General features: G+C 44.9%; 1 protein-coding gene and 3 pseudogenes across 1 annotated transcript; 3 read left to right on the top strand and 1 right to left on the bottom strand.

The window, feature by feature from the left end:
* Positions 1 to 272: 272 nt before the first annotated feature.
* Positions 273 to 7,795, top strand: LOC129355526 (G2/mitotic-specific cyclin-B2-like). The gene is given in 11 exon segments (XM_055025124.1): positions 273 to 400; positions 472 to 585; positions 883 to 969; positions 1,306 to 1,476; positions 1,733 to 1,891; positions 1,953 to 2,189; positions 6,653 to 6,793; positions 7,223 to 7,294; positions 7,296 to 7,334; positions 7,417 to 7,433; positions 7,435 to 7,795. Coding segments are annotated over 11 exon segments (1,227 nt in total). The 5' UTR covers positions 273 to 373; the 3' UTR covers positions 7,598 to 7,795.
* Positions 7,796 to 8,189: 394 nt separating this feature from the next.
* LOC129355543 (gamma-crystallin N-like) lies at positions 8,190 to 11,214 on the bottom strand (annotated as a pseudogene).
* Positions 9,377 to 19,643, top strand: LOC129355544 (lactase-like protein; annotated as a pseudogene).
* A 187-nt stretch (positions 19,644 to 19,830) lies between these two features.
* Positions 19,831 to 23,835, top strand: LOC129355528 (TIMELESS-interacting protein-like; annotated as a pseudogene).
* Positions 23,836 to 23,910: the final 75 nt, after the last annotated feature.

The following is a 23,910-nucleotide window of genomic DNA, read 5'->3' as shown; positions in this document are numbered from 1 at the left end:
ATTATATCGTTTCTTTAAATTAAATCAAATTAAGAAGTAATACTCAATAACTAAGAAATGCTTTTTATGGAGGAATACTTCATACTTGAAGCAAAGTAATATGCATATATATACATATTGAAGTTCTGCGATATTTCGCTACTAATGTGAAGCATTTCTGCTGTTTACATATCTGATTTTGACTTCCTATTCTCAGCCAATCAGCGGCCTCCTAGCCTCAGCTGCAGCCAATAAGCGGCCTCTGGGCCTAAGCCATAGCCAATCAGATTCCCCGCAGCGCTATTTGAACGTCCTGCGTGAACCGTGTTCTGTAGTTTGAGCTGCAGTGGATTTTCTCCGGTTCTGGTTCAAATATTCAGGCTTTAATCTCGACATGTCTGCTGTGGGGCTTCGTGCTGCGGTGAGTTAACGTGTCTCCGTCCGTCTCCGTGTCTCCGTCCTCGTTGTCCAACTTGTCTCGGTTCGTTGCAGCCGCTGCAGGCCGCAGAGGAGCCTCTGAAGGCGGGGAAAAGCTCCGCGGCGGCTCGGCGTAGAGCCGCCCTGGGAGAGATCACCAACCAGCCCGGACCGCTGGCCGATACCAAGGTAACGCTCCGGGACCAGAATCCGGGACCAAACCGGCTCAGACTTGTGTCGTTATGGTAACCTAATTAAATTCGAGAGGTCATCGGGGTCAACGCCCCAAAGACAACACAGCGGATGTTTTGGCTTTTGACTTGAAGGTGACCCGGATGTAGACCTAAATGTTTGCTGTGTTGGTTTTTAAACCTCATGTTTATCCCTGTAACATGTGCAGAAGGTTTTTAATGCGTTTAGAATCAGCTTTATTGGCTAAGATTGTGGTAGAAATGAGGAATTTCGGTTTAAATGTCTGTTTTTCAGAGGACGGGATCGTCCAACAAGTCCTCCAAGTTTTCCTGCTCCCAGAAACCCAGCCGGGTCCCGGAGGTCGCGGCCCGGGTCCCGGAGGTCGCGGCCCGGGTCCCTGAGGTCGCGGCCCGGGTCCCGGAGGTCGCGGCCCGGGTCCCGGAGGTCGCGGCCCGGGTCCCTGAGGTCGCGGCCCGGGTCCCTGAGGTCGCGGCCCGGGTCCCGGAGGTCGCGGCTCGGGTCCCTGAGGTCGCGGCCCGGGTCCCGGAGGTCGCGGCCCGGGTCCCGGAGGTCGCGGCCCGGGTCCCGGAGGTCGCGGCTCGGGTCCCTGAGGTCGCGGCCCGGGTCCCGGAGGTCGCGGCCCGGGTCCCGGAGGTCGCGGCCCGGGTCCCGGAGGTCGCAGCCCGGGTCCCGGAGGTCGCGGCCCGGTTCCCGGAGACGCTCCCGCCTCTTCCAGAGGATCCGTCCCTGGAGGCGGAGCAGGAACTGTGCCCGGCTTTCTCCGAGACGCTGCTGCCGGTGCCGGACGTGGATGAGCAGGACGCGGCGGAGCCGCAGCTCTGCTCTCACTACGTCAAGGACATCTACGCCTACCTGCAGAGTCTGGAGGTAACGTCCTTCCTCCTGCTCTGACCTTTGACCCAGAATTCAGCTTTTGCTTTCTAAAGTGTAAGCAGACAGATTGTAGGTGCTCCTCTGTTTTATACATCATTTATGCACAAAAGCCTGTCGAATGTGGACAGCCCCTGGCTCTGGCCTTGACCTCTGACCCAGTGACACGCAGGGAGTTCAATATACAAATTGAAAATCCAATACAGGAGTTTCTCATTTTTGGCATGACCTCTGACCCCCGGCATGTCTCCAGGTGCAGCAGGCCATCCGGGCCGACTACCTGAAGGGGTCGGAGGTCACGGCGGCCATGAGGGCGATCCTGGTGGACTGGTTGATCCAGGTCCACTCTCGCTTCCAGCTGCTGCAAGAGACGCTGTACCTCACCGTGGCCGTCCTGGACCGCTTCCTGCAGGTGAGCCGCACCGGCACCAGAACCTCCCGCCGCCAGCTCTGACCCTCTGCTGCCGCCGCAGGTCCAGCCGGTGTCCCGCAGGAAGCTGCAGCTGGCCGGCGTGGCCGCCATGCTGGTGGCCTGTAAGTACGAGGAGATGTTCTGCCCGGAGGTGGGAGACTTCGCCTACATCACGGATGACGCCTTCAGCAAGGCCCAGATCCTGGAGATGGAGCAGCTGGTGCTGAAGCGGCTCGGCTTCCAGCTGGGCCGCCCGCTGCCGCTGCACTTCCTGCGCCGAGCCTCCAAGGTGGCAAACGTGAGTCTGGAGCAGCAGGGGATTCTGGGAAAACTCCTGATGGGTCCATCTAGGCCTGTCACGATAACAGATTTTGCCGGGCGATAAAAATTCTTGCGATAAACGATAATATTGTTTGAAGACCTTTTTACATTGATTTAATGGAAATTACGTAATAATACATGCGATTTCCTGCCAAAGATAGAAACACTTTACTTTCAAAAGACACTGAACACTGGGACTGATGCACAAAATAAATAACAAAACCAAAAATAAAATAGATTCTCAGTCTCCATTAACAATAAATGTACTTGAATAAAAACTAAACAACATAAAGCCAAAGTGGAAATAAATGCTGCATTCAACCAAAAGAGTGCAGATTATGAAGTCTGTATATTATATTGGCCTTCAGTAATAATTAGATTTAAATAGAGAAGAATCCGACTGAATGATGCAAAAGTTCAAACTATAGGATTTATTCCAAACGACAATCTTAGAACATTATTCGTTCTGAGATTGTCACTTGTGTGTTGCTGTAGATCGTTGTGTGTTACTGTGGATCGTTGTGTTGCTGTGGATCGTTGTGTTGCTGTGGATCGTTGTGTTGCTGTGGATCGTTGTGTGTTGCTGTAGATCGTTGTGTGTTACTATGGATCGTTGTGTTACTGTGGATCGTTGTGTGTTACTGTAGATCGTTGTGTGTTACTGTAGATCGTTGTGTGTTGCTGTAGATCTTTGTGTGTTACTGTGGATCTTTGTGTTGCTGTAGATCGTTGTGTTGCTGTAGATCGTTGTGTGTTACTGTAGATCGTTGTGTGTTGCTGTAGATCGTTGTGTGTTACTGTAGATCGTTGTGTTGTAGATCGTTGTGTGTTACTGTAGATCGTTGTGTGTTGCTGTAGATCGTTGTGTGTTACTGTAGATCGTTGTGTGTTGCTGTAGATCGTTGTGTGTTACTGTGGATCGTTGTGTGTTGCTGTAGATCTTTGTGTGTTGCTGTAGATCGTTGTGTGTTGCTGTAGATCGTTGCGTGTTACTGTAGATCTTTGTGTGTTGCTGTAGATCTTTGTGTTTTACTGTAGATCGTTGTGTTACTGTAGATCGTTGTGTTACTGTAGATCGTTGCGTGTCACTGTAGATCTTTGTGTGTTGCTGTGGATCGTTGTGTTGCTGTGGATCGTTGTGTGACTGTAGATCGTTGTGTGACTGTAGATCGTTGTGTGTTGTGTCGGCCGCTCCGATCTAAATCCAGGATTTGCCCAGACTGGGAGCTGAACGCAGCCTGTTGAATGTGACCGGGAGCCAATCAGAAAGCGCGGATTCCCCTCCTGCTTTAGGAGGGGAATCATGGAGGGGATCCCAAACAAATATCCTGACAAATATTTCTAAATTAACACACAAAATCTGTTATGTTGATTGCAAAGAAGCACAAAAACAATCCTGGATGGACTGATTAGTGTGAAAAGATGTTCAATATTATATTTTAAGTAACAGTTATTGATGCTGAAACACCAATTTATTGATATTTTAACCATTTAATAGTTTTTATCCAGACGTTCTGGCCCAACAGGCCCTTTAAGAACGTTCCGGTTTTTGATCTGGACCCAAATGGAAATGAGTTTCATGTCCTGATATTCGGGATAAAACCAGAGAATCCTGTTTTGAATGTAAACAAGAATGAAGATATTTGGAGGTGGAATGATGTCACAGCACCAGCAAAGATTCTGTGATATCACTGGCGATGCAGTCTGTGATGTCATCAACTGCAGAATCGTATGTAACACAATTCTGCATATTTGTCATTGCTTGCAATACCCCTGACCAGTTCAGACGCCCGCAAAGCACTTTCCAATCGATCGTTCACTTCGTTTCGAAATCGACAACTTTAGTGATTTTACTGGAATAAAAATGTCTCAAAATACAGAAAGACACCAGAACCGCAGACTGGCCCACCTGGAGGAGGAGCTGGAAGAAACCAAATTCCAGCTGCAGAAACAAACGGAGCTCAAAGTGGGATTTTTCAACAAGGCCCACAGAGCAACTGAGGAGCTGAAGAGACTCCAGAGATATACTGACACTGAAACACTGAAAGTTGTTGCTATTGCTTGTCAGGCTCACTTCAGTGTGGAAGACCTGGATAAAGAGGAGCTGCAACAAAAATACGAAGATTTAAAGGTGTCTCAGTTCCACATCCAGGACGCACTGCTGGCAGAAATGCATGATGAGAAGCAGCGAAATAAAGTCCTGGAAGACAAGCTGGATGACCTGAAGGCTTCGTATGAGGAGCTGCGCCGTAAATACGAAGCAGACGTTGGTGATGAGGCAAAGCTACATGAGGAACAGAGCCTGGAGAAGCTCAGAGTGGAGAAAGACAACATCATACATGACATGGCCCAAAAGATCGACCTCCTGCAAGAAAATGAAAAACGTTTACAAGCCGAACTTGAGGAGAGCAAACGTGGAACAAACGAACAATCAAAATTAATAAACGAGTTAAAGCAGCAGGCGGAGATTTACCAAGACAAAATAAAGAAAGAGGAAGCTGCTCTTTACAAAGAAAGAAAAGAAAATGTCATCCTTGGATTAAACTACACTGTATTGATTGAACAATTTGAAAAGCTGGAGACACAGAAAGAAACTCTGATGGAGAAATCAGAGGAGGACACGGCGCTGGTGGAGGAAATAAGAAAGGAGTACGCCATCCTCCAACGCAAAGCAAACCAGGACGCCAAATTCCTGAAGAAAGACGCAAAGATTTTAAAGAAAGAATTGGATGAGAGCAAAACATTTTACAACAAGCTCAAACTTAAATATAACATGGATATTACTGGATTGAAGGAGGAGATGGAAAGATGTAAACAGAAAGTACAACAAGAGAAAGACGCCTCATTGCAATCAGCGACTGAGAAGCAGCAGCTCATCGACAGCCTGCGACAGGAAAACGCCGTCCTGGAGGAAAACACACGGCGAGAAATCCAGGTCCTCCAGGACAAGGACAGAAATGCACAGGATGAACTGGAGACGCTCAGAGTTTTGTTCAAGGAGCTGCAGTGTTCTTACATTCATGATGTTAATATGTTGAAGACACAGGCAGAGCAGTTCCAGGAAGAAATAAGCAAAATGAAGCAAGAATTGGAGACAACCAGAGATAAACTGCAGCCAGACACTGAGGAAGATCAGCATGAAGATCAGGAAACTACAGTTTCACAACAAGAGGAGGAAAAGAACCGGGTCGACCCGGTTATGGATTCTAGTCATCTTATTTCCTCGGAGGAGGATTTAGCAAGAGAACCAATACCAGGATGTTCAAATGATCTGGAATCCATACAAGACGACATCGATGAGGAAACCATCCAGCAGGATTTAGAGACTCCAGATATGAACAGCAAACAAGAAGGAAAGAAGAAAAAACCAAAGACTCCAATTTGGAAAAAAATTCGAAACATCTTTAGATTGAAGAAGACAAAAAAAACAACACAGGAGTGAATTCAATAAAAAACGAGGCCTGTGGCGATTCGGCCTGTTATGATAACAGATTTTACTGAGCGATTTAATCGTCTCAAAAAATTATCGCGATAAACTATAATATTGTTTGAAGACCTTTTCACACTGATTTAATGGATATTACGTAATAATACATGCGACTTCCTGCCACAGATAGATAGACTTTACTTTCAAAACAACACAGAGAGGAATCCTGAACAGCTGACACGGTGCAACCCGAAGTCCAGCAGACATCGGAGATGATATGTGGAAACATGAATGTTTAACCAACATTTCATGCAAAGAAAATATAAATAACTCGGGGAGGAGTTGGAGCGAAATTTCCACCAGAAAACCTGGTAACTTTTCAGCTGTTCTTCGTTAAGGTGACATAAAATGGTTATAATGATTTTCATTCAGTCAGACTGACACTCGCTACATGCATTGCTGGTAGATTGTAGTAAGGAATTGATTAAGGTTTGCCTTCCTGTCACCAGAGCCGATGCTTCAGCTCATAACGCCACCTCACCTTCTGAGACCAAACTTCATTTCTTCAGATTTCACACTGGAAACATTTCAGATCAAACGTTATTCATCCTTTTGTCTCGGCAGGTTGGAGTTAAAACTAACTACATCATACTGCGTCTCAATTGTTTGCAGCATTTATTTTCAAAATGGCGACATTTCAACAATATTGAACAAGGAACATCTCTAATTATCATTAGTCATAATTATTAGTGTTTTTTTTATCACTTATTGTGACAGGCTTATGCTGTGTTGCATTTTAGACAATAATTTGATTTTAAATAATTGAATTAATGTTCTGCACCTTTTGTCCGATGTTGGATTTTTGTTTTTAAATCAATTCCTGTTAATTGCGTTTTTAAGATGGCTGATCAGCCAGAGAACGCGCGTCGATCGTTTAGTCCAGTCTGGATTAGGAGTTCTCCGGGGTTCTGGTCCGGTCTGGATCGGTGGTTCTGACTGTCTCTGTGTCTCAGACCGACGTAGAGAAGCACACGCTGGCCAAGTACCTGATGGAGCTGACCCTGCTGGACTACCAGATGGTCCACGTGCGGCCCTCTGAGGTCGCCGCCGCCTCCCTGTGTCTGTCCCAGCTGCTGGTGGACGGCCTGCCCTGGGTGAGTCACCCTGCCTGTCCTTCTGTCTGTCAGCTTCAGTTATTCCAGCTGGAAACCAGAGATCAGGATGACCTCTGACACAGATCAGAGAAACTTTGATTCCTGCAGCGTCGGACTGACAAACAGCCCAGAACCTGCTGCTGGAGTTCTGACTAGAACCAGTAGGACAGAGACGCCGCCCGGTTCTATAGTCCTTCACTGAGAAACTTTAAACTACTGCTGGTAGTTTATAAATCACTGCTGCTGTACCAGCCTTCCAGACCGCTCAGGTTCTGGTTCTGCTTTGCATCCAAACACATTTCCAGGAAACAGAAAACAGCTGAAACATTGAGTTAAAGCTAAAACCCAGCTGGTCAGTCGTTTTGGCACCACAATAAATGGGACAAAATGTTTGTTCCTGGTTTCTTTACTAATGAATGTTTTCCTCAGTCGCCCACGCAGCAGCACTACTCCACCTATGACGAGGCCCACCTGCAGCCAATCATGCAGCAGCTGGCAAAGAAACGTGGTTCTGGTGAACGAGGGGAGGACCAAGTTCCAGGTGAGTCCAAGACGTCTAGCCGGCCCCGGTCCCTGTACCCCAGGCTGGAGGATGATCTCTCTGTCTCTCTCTCATCCTGCAGGCGGTGAGGAAGAAGTACCAGCAGCAAACTGATGAAGATCAGCCTCCTTCCTCAGCTGAACTCCTCCATCATCCAGAAGCTGGCGGCTCCCTCTGCTAACGGAGTCCTGAGACCCGGGAACGTTTTCCTGTACTTTAACTGTTTGCACTTTAGTTTTGGATTTGTTCTCTTGCATATTTGATAAATGTTTTTATAAATTTTCAGAGTTTTGTAGTTTTCTTCAGGATCTTGTTGTACCTTAAACTGTATTGTGAACATGAGATGCAAAGTTTGTCTGCAAGCCACTGCTCTGGAAACAAACTCTAAGACTTATTTTAATTTTAAACCAAGAAGTTGGGTTTAATTTTTAAACTGAAATAAAACCGGTTTTAAAAACGAAGTTTGTTTCCTGTTTGATCCTGATTCAGAGCCAAGGCCAGTTACTTTAATTTATGCACAACACAAAAGTAAAACTGACCCATTTTTTTCAATAGTGGGACTAAAATGGAACTTTTGCACATCCTGGTTGGTTTTCCAGCATTTCTCATGTTACTTTCAAGCCCTGCTGGTCTTTAGCTGAAGGAAAACGCCAACAGTTTAAAGCCTTAACGTGGTGATTCTGACCCGTTAACAGAATCACGTGATGCTGAGTCATCAGACCGGAAGTGAGAGAAACTCCAAAGTGCCTTTCAGCCTTTATGCCTCATTTTCAGGATTTCACCTTATGAAGTATTTTTTAGAAAAGTCATCAACATTATTTCTAACGAATATGAAATGTAACCAATAAAGACAAGTTTATTACCAAAATAGTCTTTATTTGCGTGAGGAGCTGACAGGCTGCAGTGTGCCGGTCGGGTCCAGGTTCTGGCTCAGGTGAACCGGACTCTGCGCATGGAGCCCACGGTGCTGCTCTGGCTGCCCCAGTCGTTGAAGTTGTGGTAGTCGCGCTTCTCCAGGATGTAGTGCTGCCCCCTGTAGTTGGGCTCCTGGTACAGCACCCAGCTGTGACGGATCGGACAGGTCGGTCAGGTCCAGAACCTTTGGAGGCTCTTTACGTGGTTCTGGCTCTTTCCATCTTTCCTTTCTATGTATTCATTAATAACTATTTGGTTTTAGCTGGAGAACTAAATGTTTCGGTTACTAGCTAAAGCTTTAGCTAGCTCAGTTTGAGGCTAAATCTTTAGCTAGCTAATTAGCGGATGCTTATCTGTTGACATCGCATTAGTTCGCTAAATATTTTCTTCATCAATAATCTTAAATTTAAAATGTAATTCAACTTTTAGCTAGCTAAATATTTAGCTGGCTAACTAAATATTAAGTTTCAAGCTAAGTGTTTAGCTTTCTAGCTAACTTCTGTGTTTTCCTCTGTGTGTGTGTGGGTGGGTGTGTGTGTGTGTATTTAGCTTATTAAATTTAGCTTGTTCAGTTTAAGGCTATTGATTCTCTATTTATGAACAATATTTCTGCATTCATCTTTGCTTTGGAGAAACTCCTTTGACAAACATTGACCTATTTTTACTTGAATGCAAAACTTTCAGCCCAAATTTAAAATATTCCTTTTGTATATTTTTGAGAAGATAAAGTAAAAAATGGCACAAAGATTGTGAAAGTACGGTAAAGGATGTGTGATGCTGTGGGTTGTTAGAATGGAGGACTTCCTGAACTTGTTGAAAAACCACAACATTTATATCAAATTTGGTGATCTCTGACAGGAAACTGAAAGTGGGTCATCATCTGATCTTTCTGCAGGATTGAACCTCCTGAAGAGAGAACCCAGATCTCTGGACCCAAAGGTCAAAGATATCATAGCTTATTATTAATCAATTATCCATTAATCTTATTATTTTTGATGTAAACTGGACCTGTCAGGTCGGTGGACTTACGCTCCTCCCAGGACGCGGATGGATGCCACTCTGTTGAGGTTGTAGCGGCTCAGCAGGTTGGGAATGTCATCCTGGATCTCCATCTTCTTCCCGGAGAAACCGGCTCGCTCGAACAGCTGCGCCCTGGGAGGATTGTTGTCCTGAGGACCAGAGACGCAGCGCATCAGGGAGGAAGCCGACACATTTAGAAATCAGGTAAAACGATGTGTTAGAGGCTCACCTGCTTAACGGCGCGGACCGAGGAGACGTGGTCCACCTGGGCGCACCAGCGGTCGTAGCAGTTGTACTCCCCGCGGTCGGACATGTCCCACAGGTACTGACGGCCCCGGTAGTTCCTGCTCGAACCCGACCCATCTGCCAGACACGCCACAGAGAAGAAGATGATGATGAGGTCCTCTCTTCTTCGATAGACCGACATTTTAAGACAGTGGTTCCTAAACTTTCTCACATCTCCTTTGAAAACTCAGACAAGGCTACAAAATCTATAAAGTAACAGAATTTCACTGACTTACGGCTTGAGGAGCCGACTTCACTGGCAGCCAGTCAGGAAGACGATCAATAGCCTTTTTAATAAATCAATAGCCTTTTTAATAAATCAATAGCCTTTTTAACAATAAAAGCTATTGTCACACAATATCCTTTATTTTAGGGCAATATTTCTATCCTCAAGAAGTTTTCTTAAACTTTCCGCATATTTTATAAAAAATTATTGAAATACACATTACATTAATCAAAAACAAAATTACATTTAGGATTTAAAAACTTGTTGGGTTTCCTTTTTTCCTATTTTTTTCTTATCGTTCTCCAGTAGCGCCCCATGGCGGCCCTCCCTTTGAAAAACACTGTTTTAGGAGACGGACCGGTTCTGGTCAGTAGTTCTCGGTTGCGTTGACCTTTGGGAAGTTCCCACAGTGTTCTCAACGTTTCAGGTTCTGCCTGAAAAGGCGAACTTACGCTCCGCTGTCCACCTGGACGGAGTTACATCTCTCTGGGAAGTTCTTGTCGCTGATCCTGGGACAGTCGGAGTTCAGGTCCAGTCGTCTGCCAGCGAAGTTTCGCTGCTCAAAAAGGGTCACCTGTTCAAACAGTGACACTCATTGGTTTCATTCAGCTGTTCCAAAGAGTTCTGGATCAATGGTTCTGCAAACTTTTGGATCTTTTTGAGATTCTCTTCACTATCAGCTGGTTTTTCATTGCAAAGTTTGTTAGAAGTATCTCAACCTGTGCAGAATATTCCTCTGAAAATGTCTGAGCTGAACGGAAAGGCAAGATCCACAGGAAAACTCTCCAGAACCTCAAAGATTTTAGGAAATTCTGGCTGAAAATGTGAAGAAATTATTTTAATAAACTCCTGGGTCCAAATGGGTCAAACCAAATAACCAAAGTTCTTCTGCTAACAGGCAGGTTTAATTCTAACAAATTAATTAAATAATTTGTTAGAAGTAGTCAAATCAAGCTGTCACGTTAAACAAATTTAAATAAATGAAGTTTAACTTGTGTAACAGATGATCAGATTTTTTAAGGTGGCGCTGTGTCTCGGCTGGACTCACCCTCCCAGTGGACCCGTAGAAGGCACGTTGGAGCACAGACCCCAGTTTGCTGCAGACAAACAAACCATTTTATTCAGAAAACAGACAATATTAAACTCTTCATGTTTTGGAGCCTGACTGGACTCTGAAACCGTCGTTAGCTCAGGTTTCATGGTGTCTTTTTCCTCATCCTCAGCCGGGGTGATTTGGTGGAACTGTTGCGGGCCCCCGTGGCGCTGCGGGCCCCGCCGCTGCGGGCCCCCGTGGCGCTGCGGGCCCCGCCGCTGTGGGCCCTCGGGACATACCTGGTTTGTTGGGTTAATCCTGGGACCTTAGTGAAGATGTTCATGTCAGCTCGGCGAGGCAGCCAGAAAGTGCCTTAAATATGTCACGTTGATGCAGTGCAGAGCTACCAGAAGGCTCAGGTTGCTCCTGATGCGGCCGCCGGGGCCCGCGGGGCCATTCATATGCTAAACACACACTCCTGATGCCCCCGAGTCACAGGATGAATGAAATAGAAACAACGAGCGCGGAGTGCAGCGCCAACACTTTGGGTTGAACATTCAGCATTTTCTCTGAAACAAAGCAGAGAGAAGGGCCGTGATGGCGGCGGGGCCCGCTGCTCCTGGAGCCTGGATTATTCACAGGAACCCTGGAGAACGGCGCAGGACGTCCTGACCAAACCGAGCCCAGCTCACCCTTCACATGGCCCCCAAAGCTGGTGCTGTATCTGACTGAGTCAGCATCACATCTAATCACTTCACGTTCATCAACAGTTGGTTTATTTTTATCTGAAAATAATTTCATCAATATAATACATTCAAATATAGAAGATTAAAATGAGTAAGTTTTGGTTCACAGGAAGAATATATTCTCTCCAGGTGTGACATTTCAGCAAAAATGTCACACCTGCGACCCCTGCTGGCATAGATTAGTGCCTGCAGTATCCTGTTGACCATATATGGACAAACCCTTCTGTTTACCTCTAGGAGCATTTTAATATAAGAATGTCGTTAAAGAATTAATATGCTTCATTACTTTAATTAAAACAATGAAACTCATTATAATTATTACACACAGTGAAGTATTTTGATGTGTCCTCATAACAAACATTGACATTTTTGCGCTAATTCATAATTGTGAGTTTATTGCAATTTGAAACAAATAAATGTCAAAACTGTTAAGTGATGCTAACTCTCACCTGCAGGTGGCAGCATTTCTTTTAGGTAGATAAGCCGTTCTATTCTGATAACGACTGACTGTACTCTTAAGAGAAGAAAAGGAACATTGTAGCGCAGCTAGCTCCTGCTGGAAGTGAGTAAAACAGCAACTTAAAATTTATTTCAAACATTTTTGATTGGAAAAATGACAAAAACAGACACAACATCCCGGAGGGAGAGATTTTTGTTCAGGTTTGATTTAGGGATCAGATTCTGTCAGTAGGAAGTGGAAGGGGTGTACTTTCTTTTTCCTCAGGCCTGCAGAGCATGAAGCCATGAATGAACACAGACATTCAGTTTGCTTACAGTGTTAAAATCCCTCCATTCTCCATCAGATGTGTTTGTCCAGCAGATTTACTGTCACACTCCGCTGGCTCCAATGCCGCACCATTCAGAGAGAGAGGGTGTGTGTGTGTGTGTGTGTGTGGTGTGTGTGTGTGTGTGTGTGTGTGTGTGTGTGTGTGTGTGTGTGTGTGTGTGTGTGTGTGTGTGTGTGTGTGTGTGTGTGTGTGAATAGTGGAAAAGGTCCTGGATGTTTCACTCCGTTGTGTTTTTGTTGCGCTGGCAGGGAACCAGGAGCTTCAGGACTCTTCCTGCGTCCCGGAGACGGATGAGACAAACACGGCAGGTCAGACGTGTGTGTGTGTTTGAGTTTGTGTGTGTGTGTTTGAGTTTGTGTGTGTGTGTGTGTTTTAAATGTCAGGCGGTGCCTCAAACCCAACACACACTCCTTCATTTTCCTGTTTCAGTTAGATTCTAGAGCTGAGGAGACCAGCAGTGTGAAATGTCTCTGTGGGACAAACCGGGTCAGGAAGTGGGACACGCCGTCCCACTTCCTGACCCGGTTTGTCCCACAGATGGCTCAGATAAATCTGCTGTCGCCACACATCAGGGCCTTTCTGGCAGTTTGGTTGCGGCGGTGATTAAGTCCAGCTGCATGTCGCCTGTCCTGCAGGAGTGAAGGAAGCGAGCGGGGACGATGCTGCGGACAGGAATGCATCTTCTGGCGCTGGCGCTGTGTGTTTCAGCTGGTGGAGACTTTGACTGGGCCAAAAATGAGAAAACCTCTTTCTACTACGGGACCTTCCCAACTGGTACGAACTGGTAGGACGGAGAAAGAACATTTCTGTTGTTTTCCAGTACAAATCTCTTGATAAACGTCTTTCTACTTATCATAAAAGCTTAGTGATAAAAAGATGAATACTTTGAGTCCTGCTGAATATTTTCCATGGTAAGAAAAATGATGTTGGTAATAATTTTACCTTGATCTCAATCTTTATCAGCTGAACGTTTTCAGGATGATCTGGGAGAAATATTCCTATCTTTCCTCAAGCATTTGGTCTTTTTTGATTCAAACTTTGGACTAAATCAGACTGAGTGTGTCTGGATTCATTTATATTTAATCTAGTTCCAGGAACCAAAACAGGAACTATTGAGCCGCCCTATTCGGGGTTGTGAACCCAGACCAGAACATTTATTTGTTTTTTTTAGCAGCTGAAGTTTAGCCTGCTTTAATTGGAGCTTTAAAACTGTTATTGTCATTTTTGATGAACCTGCAGGTTTCTCCTGGGGAGTCGGCAGCTCAGCCTATCAGACCGAAGGAGCGTGGAATACAGACGGGAAAGGACTGAGCATCTGGGATGTTTTTGCTCATAAAAAAGGAAGAATCTCCTCAAACGAAACGGGAGACTCTTCATGTGAAGGCTACTACAAGTTCAAGGTGGTTACACGATTCTCCAAATGGTTATTATTATTTCAGAATTATGCAACATTCGTTTAGTTTTTAGTGTTGCTAAATACCATTAAAGATGTTCTTGTTCAGGTAAATGTTCAGCTCTTTATGTCGTTTTGGATGAGAACATTACTCTGATCAACACAAAACGCTGCAGATCCCAGAATGATACGAACTTCAAGCAACAGAAAACAGAGTCATGCTCAGAGGAAGTTCAGACGAAGCAGAAATTTATTGACAATAATACAAAATGCAGCTAATTTTCTCACTATGTCATCTATAATAGAAGAAAAACATTTAACTCATAAATGTTTGGAAACATTCTTGTTTTGTTTGGGATCAGAAGATCAATGTGAAACGATGTTTTTGTCTTTTAGGATGACATTAACCTGATGAAGGAGATGAAGCTGAATCATTATCGCTTCTCCGTTTCCTGGCCCAGGATTTTACCCAGCGGCTTGAGAAGTAAAATCCCACTTTGGCCACTTTACCTGAAAATAAAATGATTTCTCAGACATTTTCCTAACCAAGAGAAATCAAAACTTCTCCAGTCAGCAGAATTATTGGCAGCAGTTGAAGGTGATAAAAACTCAAATGCAGCAGGAGGATTTTCATATTTGTTCACTTCCTGGTCTGTCCTTTGTCCCGCCTCCACATTCTTTCTGTCCAATGGGAGGAAAGATTGTCATGGCATTGTTTACAAATTATAGTCCACTTAAAAAAAAAAAGCACCAAAAGAAAACAGAAGGATACTTTTCTGGACCACAGGACTTTCCTGGTGTGAATGCAGCCTAAAGCAATCTGAAAAGTGTGGCGTGCATTTATAATTAGCTCTAATAATTATAAATGCAGGTGTATCTGTAGGTCTTTAATGTATTTTGCTACCGGCTTCTCAGTTTGATTTGACTAGGCCATTTTAACCCCTGATCTGCTTTGAGCTGAACCATCCCATAATGCCTGTTCAGGCCGGCCGTCCCGTTGGAAGGTGAGCCTTCGCCCTGGCTCAGCGCTTCTGCAGCCTCCAGCATTTTGTTCCATACAGCTTCCCTGTCCCAGAGCATGATGCTGCCTCCACCGTGTCCTGCTGTGGGAAGGTGTGTCTGTCACTCTGGACAGTTTGGGGATCATGCAGTAGGGCAGTGCTTCTCAATTATTTTCCGTTACGCCCCCCTAGCAAGAAGAAAACTATTCGCGCCCCCCACTCCCCACCGTGACTATCCATCTCTGCATAACATTTTTTCCTTAACATTTTTTTCGCTGAAAAAACTCTAGCGGCTTATCGGCGTGATTGGGATGTAACGTATTTAAGTGACGCGCTAATTTATTTGGCTTCATGCTGTCCGCTGCGAGCATTTTTAGACACAGCAAACACACCGGTCTTTCCTCTTCTCCAACTGTAGTCACAGTGAAGCCAAGCGCTAAATACGCTTCGTCGTATTTCCTCTTCTTAGCTTTCGGTTGACTTTCTGTTGTCTCATTATCTTTGTCTCTCTCCGCTTTTCTTTTCATCCCTGTGAAAAACTTTTTCATGTTGGGGGTTGTTGAATAACGGAGGCCATAGACAGAACGCAGTCGGAGCTTTTTGTTGACTTAACACTGCTAACCAAGGCAAACCTGTTGTCTTGTAAGTCGTAAAATGTTGCACTGTCGCAAACGTGACAGAAGTAACAATGAGAGCGCCACTGCCGCCTACTGTGCGCAATTACACTTTATACTAGTTCGGCCAAAAAAAAGCCTGTTCCCCAGGATCACACGCGCCCCCAGGTATCGCACCGCGCCCCCAAAGGGGGCCCGCCCCACTATTTGAGAAGCACTGCAGTAGGGAATCAAACTGAACTCAGACAGGACACCTTCACCTGTCATCACTTTGTCTGCAGATTGCAGAATATTCAGTTTCTCCAGAAATATGCTTTATTTGAAATACTTTCACATTTTTCTTGTTTTTGGATCCGTTGTGTGTTTCCTGACATGATGTTTTGTTCAGTCAGTGAATGAAAATCTCTGTATAATATTAATGCATAAATGGCTGATGATGATGTAACTTCCTGCAGGTGCACGTTAACGAGAAAGGAATCAGGTATTACAGCGACCTGATCGATTTGCTCCTGGACAGCAGGATCACACCTGTGGTCACTCTGTACCACTGGGATCTACCTCAGGTGAGTTTCTTCCCGCCTGTCCGACGCGTCGGTGTGGGCGGAGCCATAACCAGGATGTCGGCGTTCCCGCAGGTGCTGCAGGACAAATATGGCGGCTGGCAGAACGCCAGCATGGTCGGCTACTTCAATGAATTCGCCGACTTGTGTTTTGAACGTTTTGGGAACAGAGTGAAGCACTGGATCACCTTCAACAACCCCTGGGTGAGTGGATGGTGCGTTCACTGACCGTGGGAACGTCTGGACTGGGATCTCACTGAGGGGTTCTGCTTCTTTCCAGTCCATTTCTGTGGAAGGATACGAAACGGGGGAGCACGCCCCCGGACTGAGGATGAGGGGCAGCGGAGCTTACAAAGCGGCTCACAACATCATCAAGGTCAGTCTGGGTCCAGATCGCTCCAAAAGCCGACTCGGCCATTGTGACCCTGAACGCAACGCCGTGGGTTCAACCTGGAGGTTCAGCCATTAATCAGGATCTGGTTCTGATCCAACATGACAGCGACTAAAGAAAAGCCTCAAGGTTGAAACTGAAGCTGCTGATCTGTTTGATGGTCTTCAGTTTAGAGTTCAGCCTCCAAACTGAATTCACTAAAACCAGATTCAGACTCAACTTCAACTTGTTCCTTAGACCTGAGTTTGATTTGGCCTCCAGTGACTTGAAAAATGACTTGTGAACCTCTCTTTATGCTGAACTGTGAAGTTTTCTCCTCATGTATTTCAGACTCGAAAACTTTGGGCTTTAAATTAGTTGCAGAAAGTGGAGCTTTGTGTTCAACAGAAATAATTTGATTGTAATGTTTCATAATCAAACATATTTAGAAATGTTCCAGGTCTAAAAACGAGTTAAAATATGAACAGAATAATAAATACATCTTTGTTTTACTCTTTTCGGTGCTTCGTTTGTTTCCAGGCCCACGCTGAAGTCTGGCACACCTACGACATGAAGTGGAGAAGCAAGCAGAAAGGTGACGGAGTGAACCGACCCGATGCTTTGGCTCTGGGTTCTGCTCAGTAGTTAACTGGTTTTCCGCTCGGCTCAGGTCTGATCGGGATCTCCCTGACCGCTGACTGGGGCGAACCGGTGGACGTGTCCAACCAGCGGGACGTCGAAGCGGCGGAGCGCTACATCCACTTCTACCTGGGGCTGGTTCGCCACGCCGCTCTTCCACGGAGAGACTACCCAGCGGTCATGAAGGAATACATCGGTACCTTCAGGCTCAGCCATGACCACATGGCCAACCTGATGGAGTTTTCAGCAAACAGGCTTTGGTTTTCCTTAAACGTTCCTCAGAAAAATGGCCGACTGAACACGAACAGACATTAACGCCTGAATTTACATGTTGTTGCTTTTAATCAATGTTAAATAAATCAGTAGGCCTCCCACAACAACACATTGTACTGGGCGATAAATTACTGCGATAATGTTATTTTGAGACCATATTCAAGTAATATTATGGTATAATGATCCAATAACACATTCTCAAGTATCAATAAACTTTAAATGGTTCTTCAAAAAAAGATTTAGTTGAAACCAAAGAACCAGAATGAAAACTTTTATCGTCCAGTTTTTGGTAGAAAGAGAAAGTGGCCGACTCTGGTTCTGAGTGGCTCTACTCGGTTCCCTAGGGTTTCCGGAGGTTGTTGATCTTTGTGAAGGCAAATGGCAGTGACTGAATTTATTTTAATTTATTGTGCAATTAATTGATTAATTGGCTTTCACTCTTACTGTTGTTTTACTGGTGCTATTTTTGGGTTGCTTATGAAGCTAATTCAGTAATGCACTATGGATTAAAGGTCAAAATGGTTTAAAATAAACTGATTTGGACATTAAAAACTGGCATTTTAACAAAAGTTTGGACACTTTGAGCATAAATTATTCTGATAGTCCTGAATGTCCGACTCATTCAGCCTCAGCAGCAGGAATCAGATTTTCATGTTTTTCGGTGCCAAAGTTACAGAAACTAGAAAACCTGGAGAAGAACTGATAACCCGACGTCTGGATTTGCAGGCAGGAAGAGCGGCCAGCAGGGCCTGGGCGCGTCGCGGCTGCCCGTCTTCTCGCCTCAGGAGAAGAGCTACGTCCGTGGCACCGTCGACTTCCTGGGCCTCGGACATTACACCACCCGCTACGTCACCCAGAAGAACTACCCGTCCGGGTTTGGGGACAGTTACTTCGCAGACCGGACCTGGCGGAGCTGGTGGACCCGAAGTGGCCCGACCCTGGTTCTGAGTGGCTCTACTCGGTTCCCTGGGGTTTCCGGAGGTTGTTGAACTTTGTGAAGGTAAAGCAACAAAATCATCTGTTTCTTCTAACCAGCATGTTGTAGATATAAACGGGTCATGACTGTTTAGACCTTGTTTCTTCAGTTGTAAGCATCATAAAGTAGATTTTGTATGTTTTTAAAAATCTAAATCCAAAACAGTTTCATGAACAGAAAAACATTTGAATCTGCGGGATGTTGCATCTGTCAGGCCTCGGTTTGTTCGTTTGTAGCTGGAGGCCAGAAGAACCGGATCAGGAGGTTCTGTGGTTCTGGATGGGAAGATCTAACCCTGAATCATCCGTGTGATCTCACTGACAGACCCAGTACGGAAACCCCATGATCTACGTGACGAGAACGGCGTCTCGGAGAAGATGCTGTGCACCGACCTGTGTGATGACTGGAGGGTGCAGTACTTCAGGGAATACATCAACGAGCTGCTGAAAGGTGGAGACGCTTTCTCCTCTGTGTGGAGCAGGAAGCTGACTGGCCGCCTCATCGTCTGTCTCTGTTTGGACCCTCAGCCATTAGAGACGGCGTCAACGTGAAGGGTTACACCGCCTGGTCTCTGCTGGACGGCTTCGAGTGGGACGAAGGCTTCTCTGAGCGCTTCGGACTCTACTTTGTGGACTTCAGGAACAAGAACAAACCTCGCTTCCCAAAAGCTTCGGTCCAGTTCTACAAACGCATCATCAGCTCCAACGGCTTCCCCAACCAGAGAGAGGTGAGTCCTGGCGGCGCAGCCTGATCCAGAAGCAGCTGCTGACTCTGGTCCTCTGCTTGGTGTCTGCAGGTGGAGAGCTGGAAGAGGAAAGCTGTGGAGACGTGTTCCTCCAGCAACCAGCTGCTGGCTGCAGGTCAGTGGCATGAAAGGGCGGCGTAATGCCCAGATGGTGATAACATTCTACTTTAACTTCCAATACTTTAGGTGTGTTTGAAAAACAAGCACTTTACTCAAGTTAAAATGTTTGTATTGTAAATTTGTTTCTGTTTTCTGAGTATTTTCTCTTTTGCTGGCTGCAGATCCCTGATCGGCCACATGGAGATGGTCACAGAGATCCTTGTTCCCACCGTCTGCACGCTCTGCATCCTCCTCAGTGCCGTCTTCTTCATGTTTCTGCTGCGCCGACGCCTCTGAGGAACGCCCGGGTCGCCTCGTCTGTGGAAGCAAAGCTCAGCAGGAACCAATGAGAGCGGCGTCTTCCTGTTGACCGCCCTGCCGTTCTGTTCCAGTCGGGTCATCAATAAACAGTCAGAACAAGCAGAATATGATTATTAATCAACAAATTATTAGTAAGCCTGGTTTACGGTTGAACTAAGACTGGACTGAACTGTTCAAACAGTTTCTGACTGGAAGAAACAACCAGGCTGAATTTTGTTTTTACTGTTATGAGTTTCATCATATTTAAGCTTTTATTACCAGTTGTATTTCTAAATTTGATATGACAATAAAGTGATTTAAATGTGCATATTAAATCTGAGGAATATTTAGAGGGTTTGTGTAGTATATAAATCTAACATTATTTATTTTTCATCAAGCAGCTCATTTACCAGGTATGAACCTAACTCCTCTACAGTAGGAGGGTTGGAAAGTTCCAATTATTACACTTAAAAAATAAGTATAATAATCACTTATTTTTTTACTTGGTGAAAAATAAATATGAAAACAGATTCACTCATTGAAAAAATGATTCCCCTGCAGGTTTTAAAATTGACATAATACAAATTACCTAATATTTATCAGCAGGTTCCAGAATAATTACATTTTGATGTGGACAAAAATACAAGACAGGTTCAGCAGCCGACAGGACAAGAATAATAAACAGTGACAGGATGAACTCTTCGAAGGTCTGGTGTTATTTTTAATTGGTTGAAGAAACTGGTAACCGCATTAATTTATGCTGGGATTCATTTTCTGTCCTGGTGTAAAACCTGATGAATCCAGCAGGGGGCAGCAGCGCTGCAGGCTTCTCATGAACAGCAGAAGAAGAAGGCGCATCAGTGGCGGGTCCTCTGATTCTCTGGCGCTGCAGCTCATCGAAAGGTACAGTAAAGTTTTATTTCACAGAGTTTTAATCCAGGTCAAGGCTCTTCCGGGTCAAAACTGAAAGTTTCATTAGTTCCAGGTCTTCTCTGGCCGCCGCTGGTTTTTATTTCAGCTCATTTATTTAGTTTGTGTCTGAATTACTGTCACATTCGGTTCAGAAGCCAAACAAAGAAGACTTTTAACACCTACATGTCTCCGTATCGAGGCGAGTTATCGGAACTAATCCAAATATCGGTTCTGTGTCCGGTTAACATGCTAGTCTTTCTGTTTTTGATGTTTTTTTTAGCGTTTACCGCTTTCATTGCTACTTCTTCTGGAGACTCTCCAACGGTGTTACCGCCCTCTACAGTACAGGCAGGGAATTGCAGTGTAAAAACAAATACTCTGGTTGAAACCAGGAGTTATTTGAGTCAAAGGCAGCAACAAATACAGCACAATAAATAGAAAAATCTAAAATAAATAAGGCACATATAATTAAACTGCAAAATAAAATAATAAAGGTAAATAAATAAAATGTATTAAATGAAATCATCAAGTAACAGTGAAATATGTTATTATTCCAAAAAAATAATAATAAATAAAATAAGCACATAAAAAGGAATATAAAATAAATGAAATGTAAGAAAAATTTTAAATAAATTACAATTTTTTTGAAGGTTATAAAATAAGAATATTTGAAATTACTAAATGAAGCACAAATAAGTCATATAAAATAAAAAGGATCAAAACAGATAAATGAATAATGAAATATTTAAATATGTAAAACATGAATTAAAAGTATATGTAAATTATATAAATGAAACAGAAACTTGAGCTGCATAACACAGAAAACTAGTTACTGAATATCGTGACTCCGTTTTCATCTGTTTTCCTCATATTTCATCACTTTCTCATCACTGTATTTCTAGCATCCATCCAACACATCAGATATATTATCAACTCAGTTTGTTTATTCCAGATGGTCCTAATGCTGTGATTGAACATAAAAACCTGATTAAAACCCGTAAATATTCAGCTGTAGTATTTAGCAGTTTGAATCTGATGGCGGTTGCTTGTTTTCTCTCAGGATTCAGCCGCCATGAACGACCAGCAGGACGACGGGATGAGCGACTTGTCCAACTTGGAGGATGAAGCTTTCCCTCCTTCCTCCGCCTTTGTCCCCTGGGGCAGCTCAGTCGCAGGACGACTCGTTTGGAGAAGGTGAGAGTTTTTTAAACATCAGCGGAGATAAACGTGACGTCTGGTGACGGCCTCCTGTCGTTGTGCTGCAGCTGAGGAAGGCGAGGTGTCCAAGCTGGCCGACGTTCCGGCTGCCAAGAGGAAAGGAGTGAAGCGGCCGCAGACGAAGCTGGACTCCCAGAGGTTTCCCATCACGACAGGTCGCCTTCCTCTGGTGGATAATCCAGACGCTCATGACGGATGTTGTTTCCTCTCAGGCTCATTTCAGACAGAGGATTGCCGGCTCTGCGGTCCTTGTTCGCTAGCGCTCACTTTAAGGGCAAAGGTCACGAGGTGAGAAACAAGGTTTGATTAGTCATCATTCACTAAAAAATAAACATCTTAAAGGGATGATCTTTCTATCATGTTGTAAAGTTTTTCCTTCATGTTGCTTTGATTCTTTCATGTTTGAGAAATCCTTTAATCTCCATGGTAACCATTCACTTACAAAACGCCTGTGTGGACCTTTGAGGACTAGCTCCTTCAGACTAGCCAGCAGCAATTAGCAAACAGCTGGTGCAACTGCTGAGCTCGTTATAGCAGCTGCTGCTCAGAGCAACGCTGGTAAAACGTTAAGCTGTTAATAGAGGAGCCATGTTGGGACCACTTCCTGGAGGCGGAGCTTCAGAAAGAGCAGGAACTTCTTAAAGAGACAGAGACCCAATTTCAAGGCACTAAATAACAAAGTCTAATTTTATAACAGTTGAAGGTAACAGTTGCCTGATGTGCTCTAAAACATATTCTCCATATCCAGCTGTTTCTGTTGGATCTAAAATGTCTCATCTGTAAAAGACTCACACGTTTAATCGAATCCTCTTTGCTTCTGCTGGACGTCTGGACCCGGCTCTTTGGCAGGCGGAGGACCTGCGGCTGCTCATGCAGAAGATGGAGAACTGGGCCACCGGCTCTTCCCCAAACTACAGTTTGAAGATTTCATCGACCGGGTGGAGAAGCTCGGCAGCAAGAAGGAGGTTCAGGTGGGTGAAGCAGGACGGGAGAGTCCTCTGTGCGCAGGGTTCTAACGGGTTCCTCCTCTCCGCTGCAGACCTGCCTGAAACGGATCCGACTGGACATGCCCCTCACAGACGAAGACTTCATGGACAACCAGGTGAGTCGGACTGGACCTTCAGGCCGTCACAGTAATGTTCTCTGGGCCAGATTTATAAGTGTCCAACTTTTATTGTAATGCTTGATTATGTATGAAAATCAGTCAGTTTTAAATAATTTTGACCTTAACCCCTAATGGGCTAGTGAAGCTAATTAGCTTCTACCTTCTTCACTGGAGATGTATAAATATTACAAATGTTGGTTGATGCATCTGCTGTCTAAGTAGATCAGGAAGTCCTCTGATGCCCTCTAGTGGTTGGAGTTTGAACTTCAGGCAATTCATGGACAGCGTGAAACTTGCTGATAAACTCATTAAATAATCTTAATGTGTAATAAATATATTTAGGCAAAAATAATGCTGTCTATATAAGATATATTAAAACACATAACGTGACCATAATTCTAAATTATTCCTAATTTTAGTGGAAACACCAATGGCTATATGTTTAAATTCAGAAACTGATTTCATTTTTGCAAAAACTCTCCAGCAGCTCATGATGCTTTGCAGCCAATAAATTCATCTGCATGTAGAAATCTGTAACACGATGAGAAATCAGTGGTTGTTCACAAACTGACTGTATTTTAAACTTTTGTTTCTCGTTTCCAGGAGCGGAGGAGCCGCCGCCTGGAGTCCAGGATCCCGATCCGTTCGTCAGCCAGGCCTCCTTTCCCGATCCTCCAGGTCCGGTCCACTCCACCCCGGCTTCGGTTCCGGCGCCTCCCACCCTGACCGAGGAGCAGCGCCGGCGGATGGAGCAGAACCGGCAGCGAGCGCTGGAGAGGCGACTGGCCCGGCAGCAGCAGGCAGGTGAGACGGTTCCACCAGAACCACTAGAGGGCGCTCAGAACCCGGCCATCCACGAACAATACTTGAGGAAGTTTCTGTTTCCTCAGATCCTTCAGAGCCCCAGGCTGACACGACGACAGGAAGTGACCTCACAGCAGATCTCAACAGGTCTACTGAGCAGAACCAGAAAGCCAGGAGAACATCTGGACCCGGATCCGTCCGGCAGCACAAAGACTCCTCCACCTGCGGTTTCTGAACCCGACCCTCCAGCAGAACTTCCTACTGAGGAGGAGAAAGGAAGGAGTCCAAGCTCCCAACCCTGAGGTGTGTCAAAAACTGGATCTCTGCAACTGAACCTTCTACCAGAACCAAACCACAGAACCTTCCTGGTTCCTGAGCTGGATCCTGAAAAAGTTCTGCCATTTTAGTTTCAACCGGGATGTTTCTGTTCTGGTCCGGTTCTGGTCCATGGCAGTGGACTGTAACAGGTTCTAGAAAACAACCAGAACGGTCGGTTCTGTGTTCGAGTGATTTTAATATTAAATGTCCAATAATAATAAACAGTTGATTGGATG

Source organism: Poeciliopsis prolifica, unplaced genomic scaffold (genome assembly GCF_027474105.1).
Source record: "Poeciliopsis prolifica strain line A6 unplaced genomic scaffold, Auburn_PproV2 SCAFFOLD137, whole genome shotgun sequence".
In the NCBI taxonomy this organism is placed as follows: domain Eukaryota; kingdom Metazoa; phylum Chordata; class Actinopteri; order Cyprinodontiformes; family Poeciliidae; genus Poeciliopsis; species Poeciliopsis prolifica.
The sequence above is the reverse complement of the archived record's forward strand: the minus strand, read 5'-3'. Positions and strand labels throughout refer to the sequence as shown.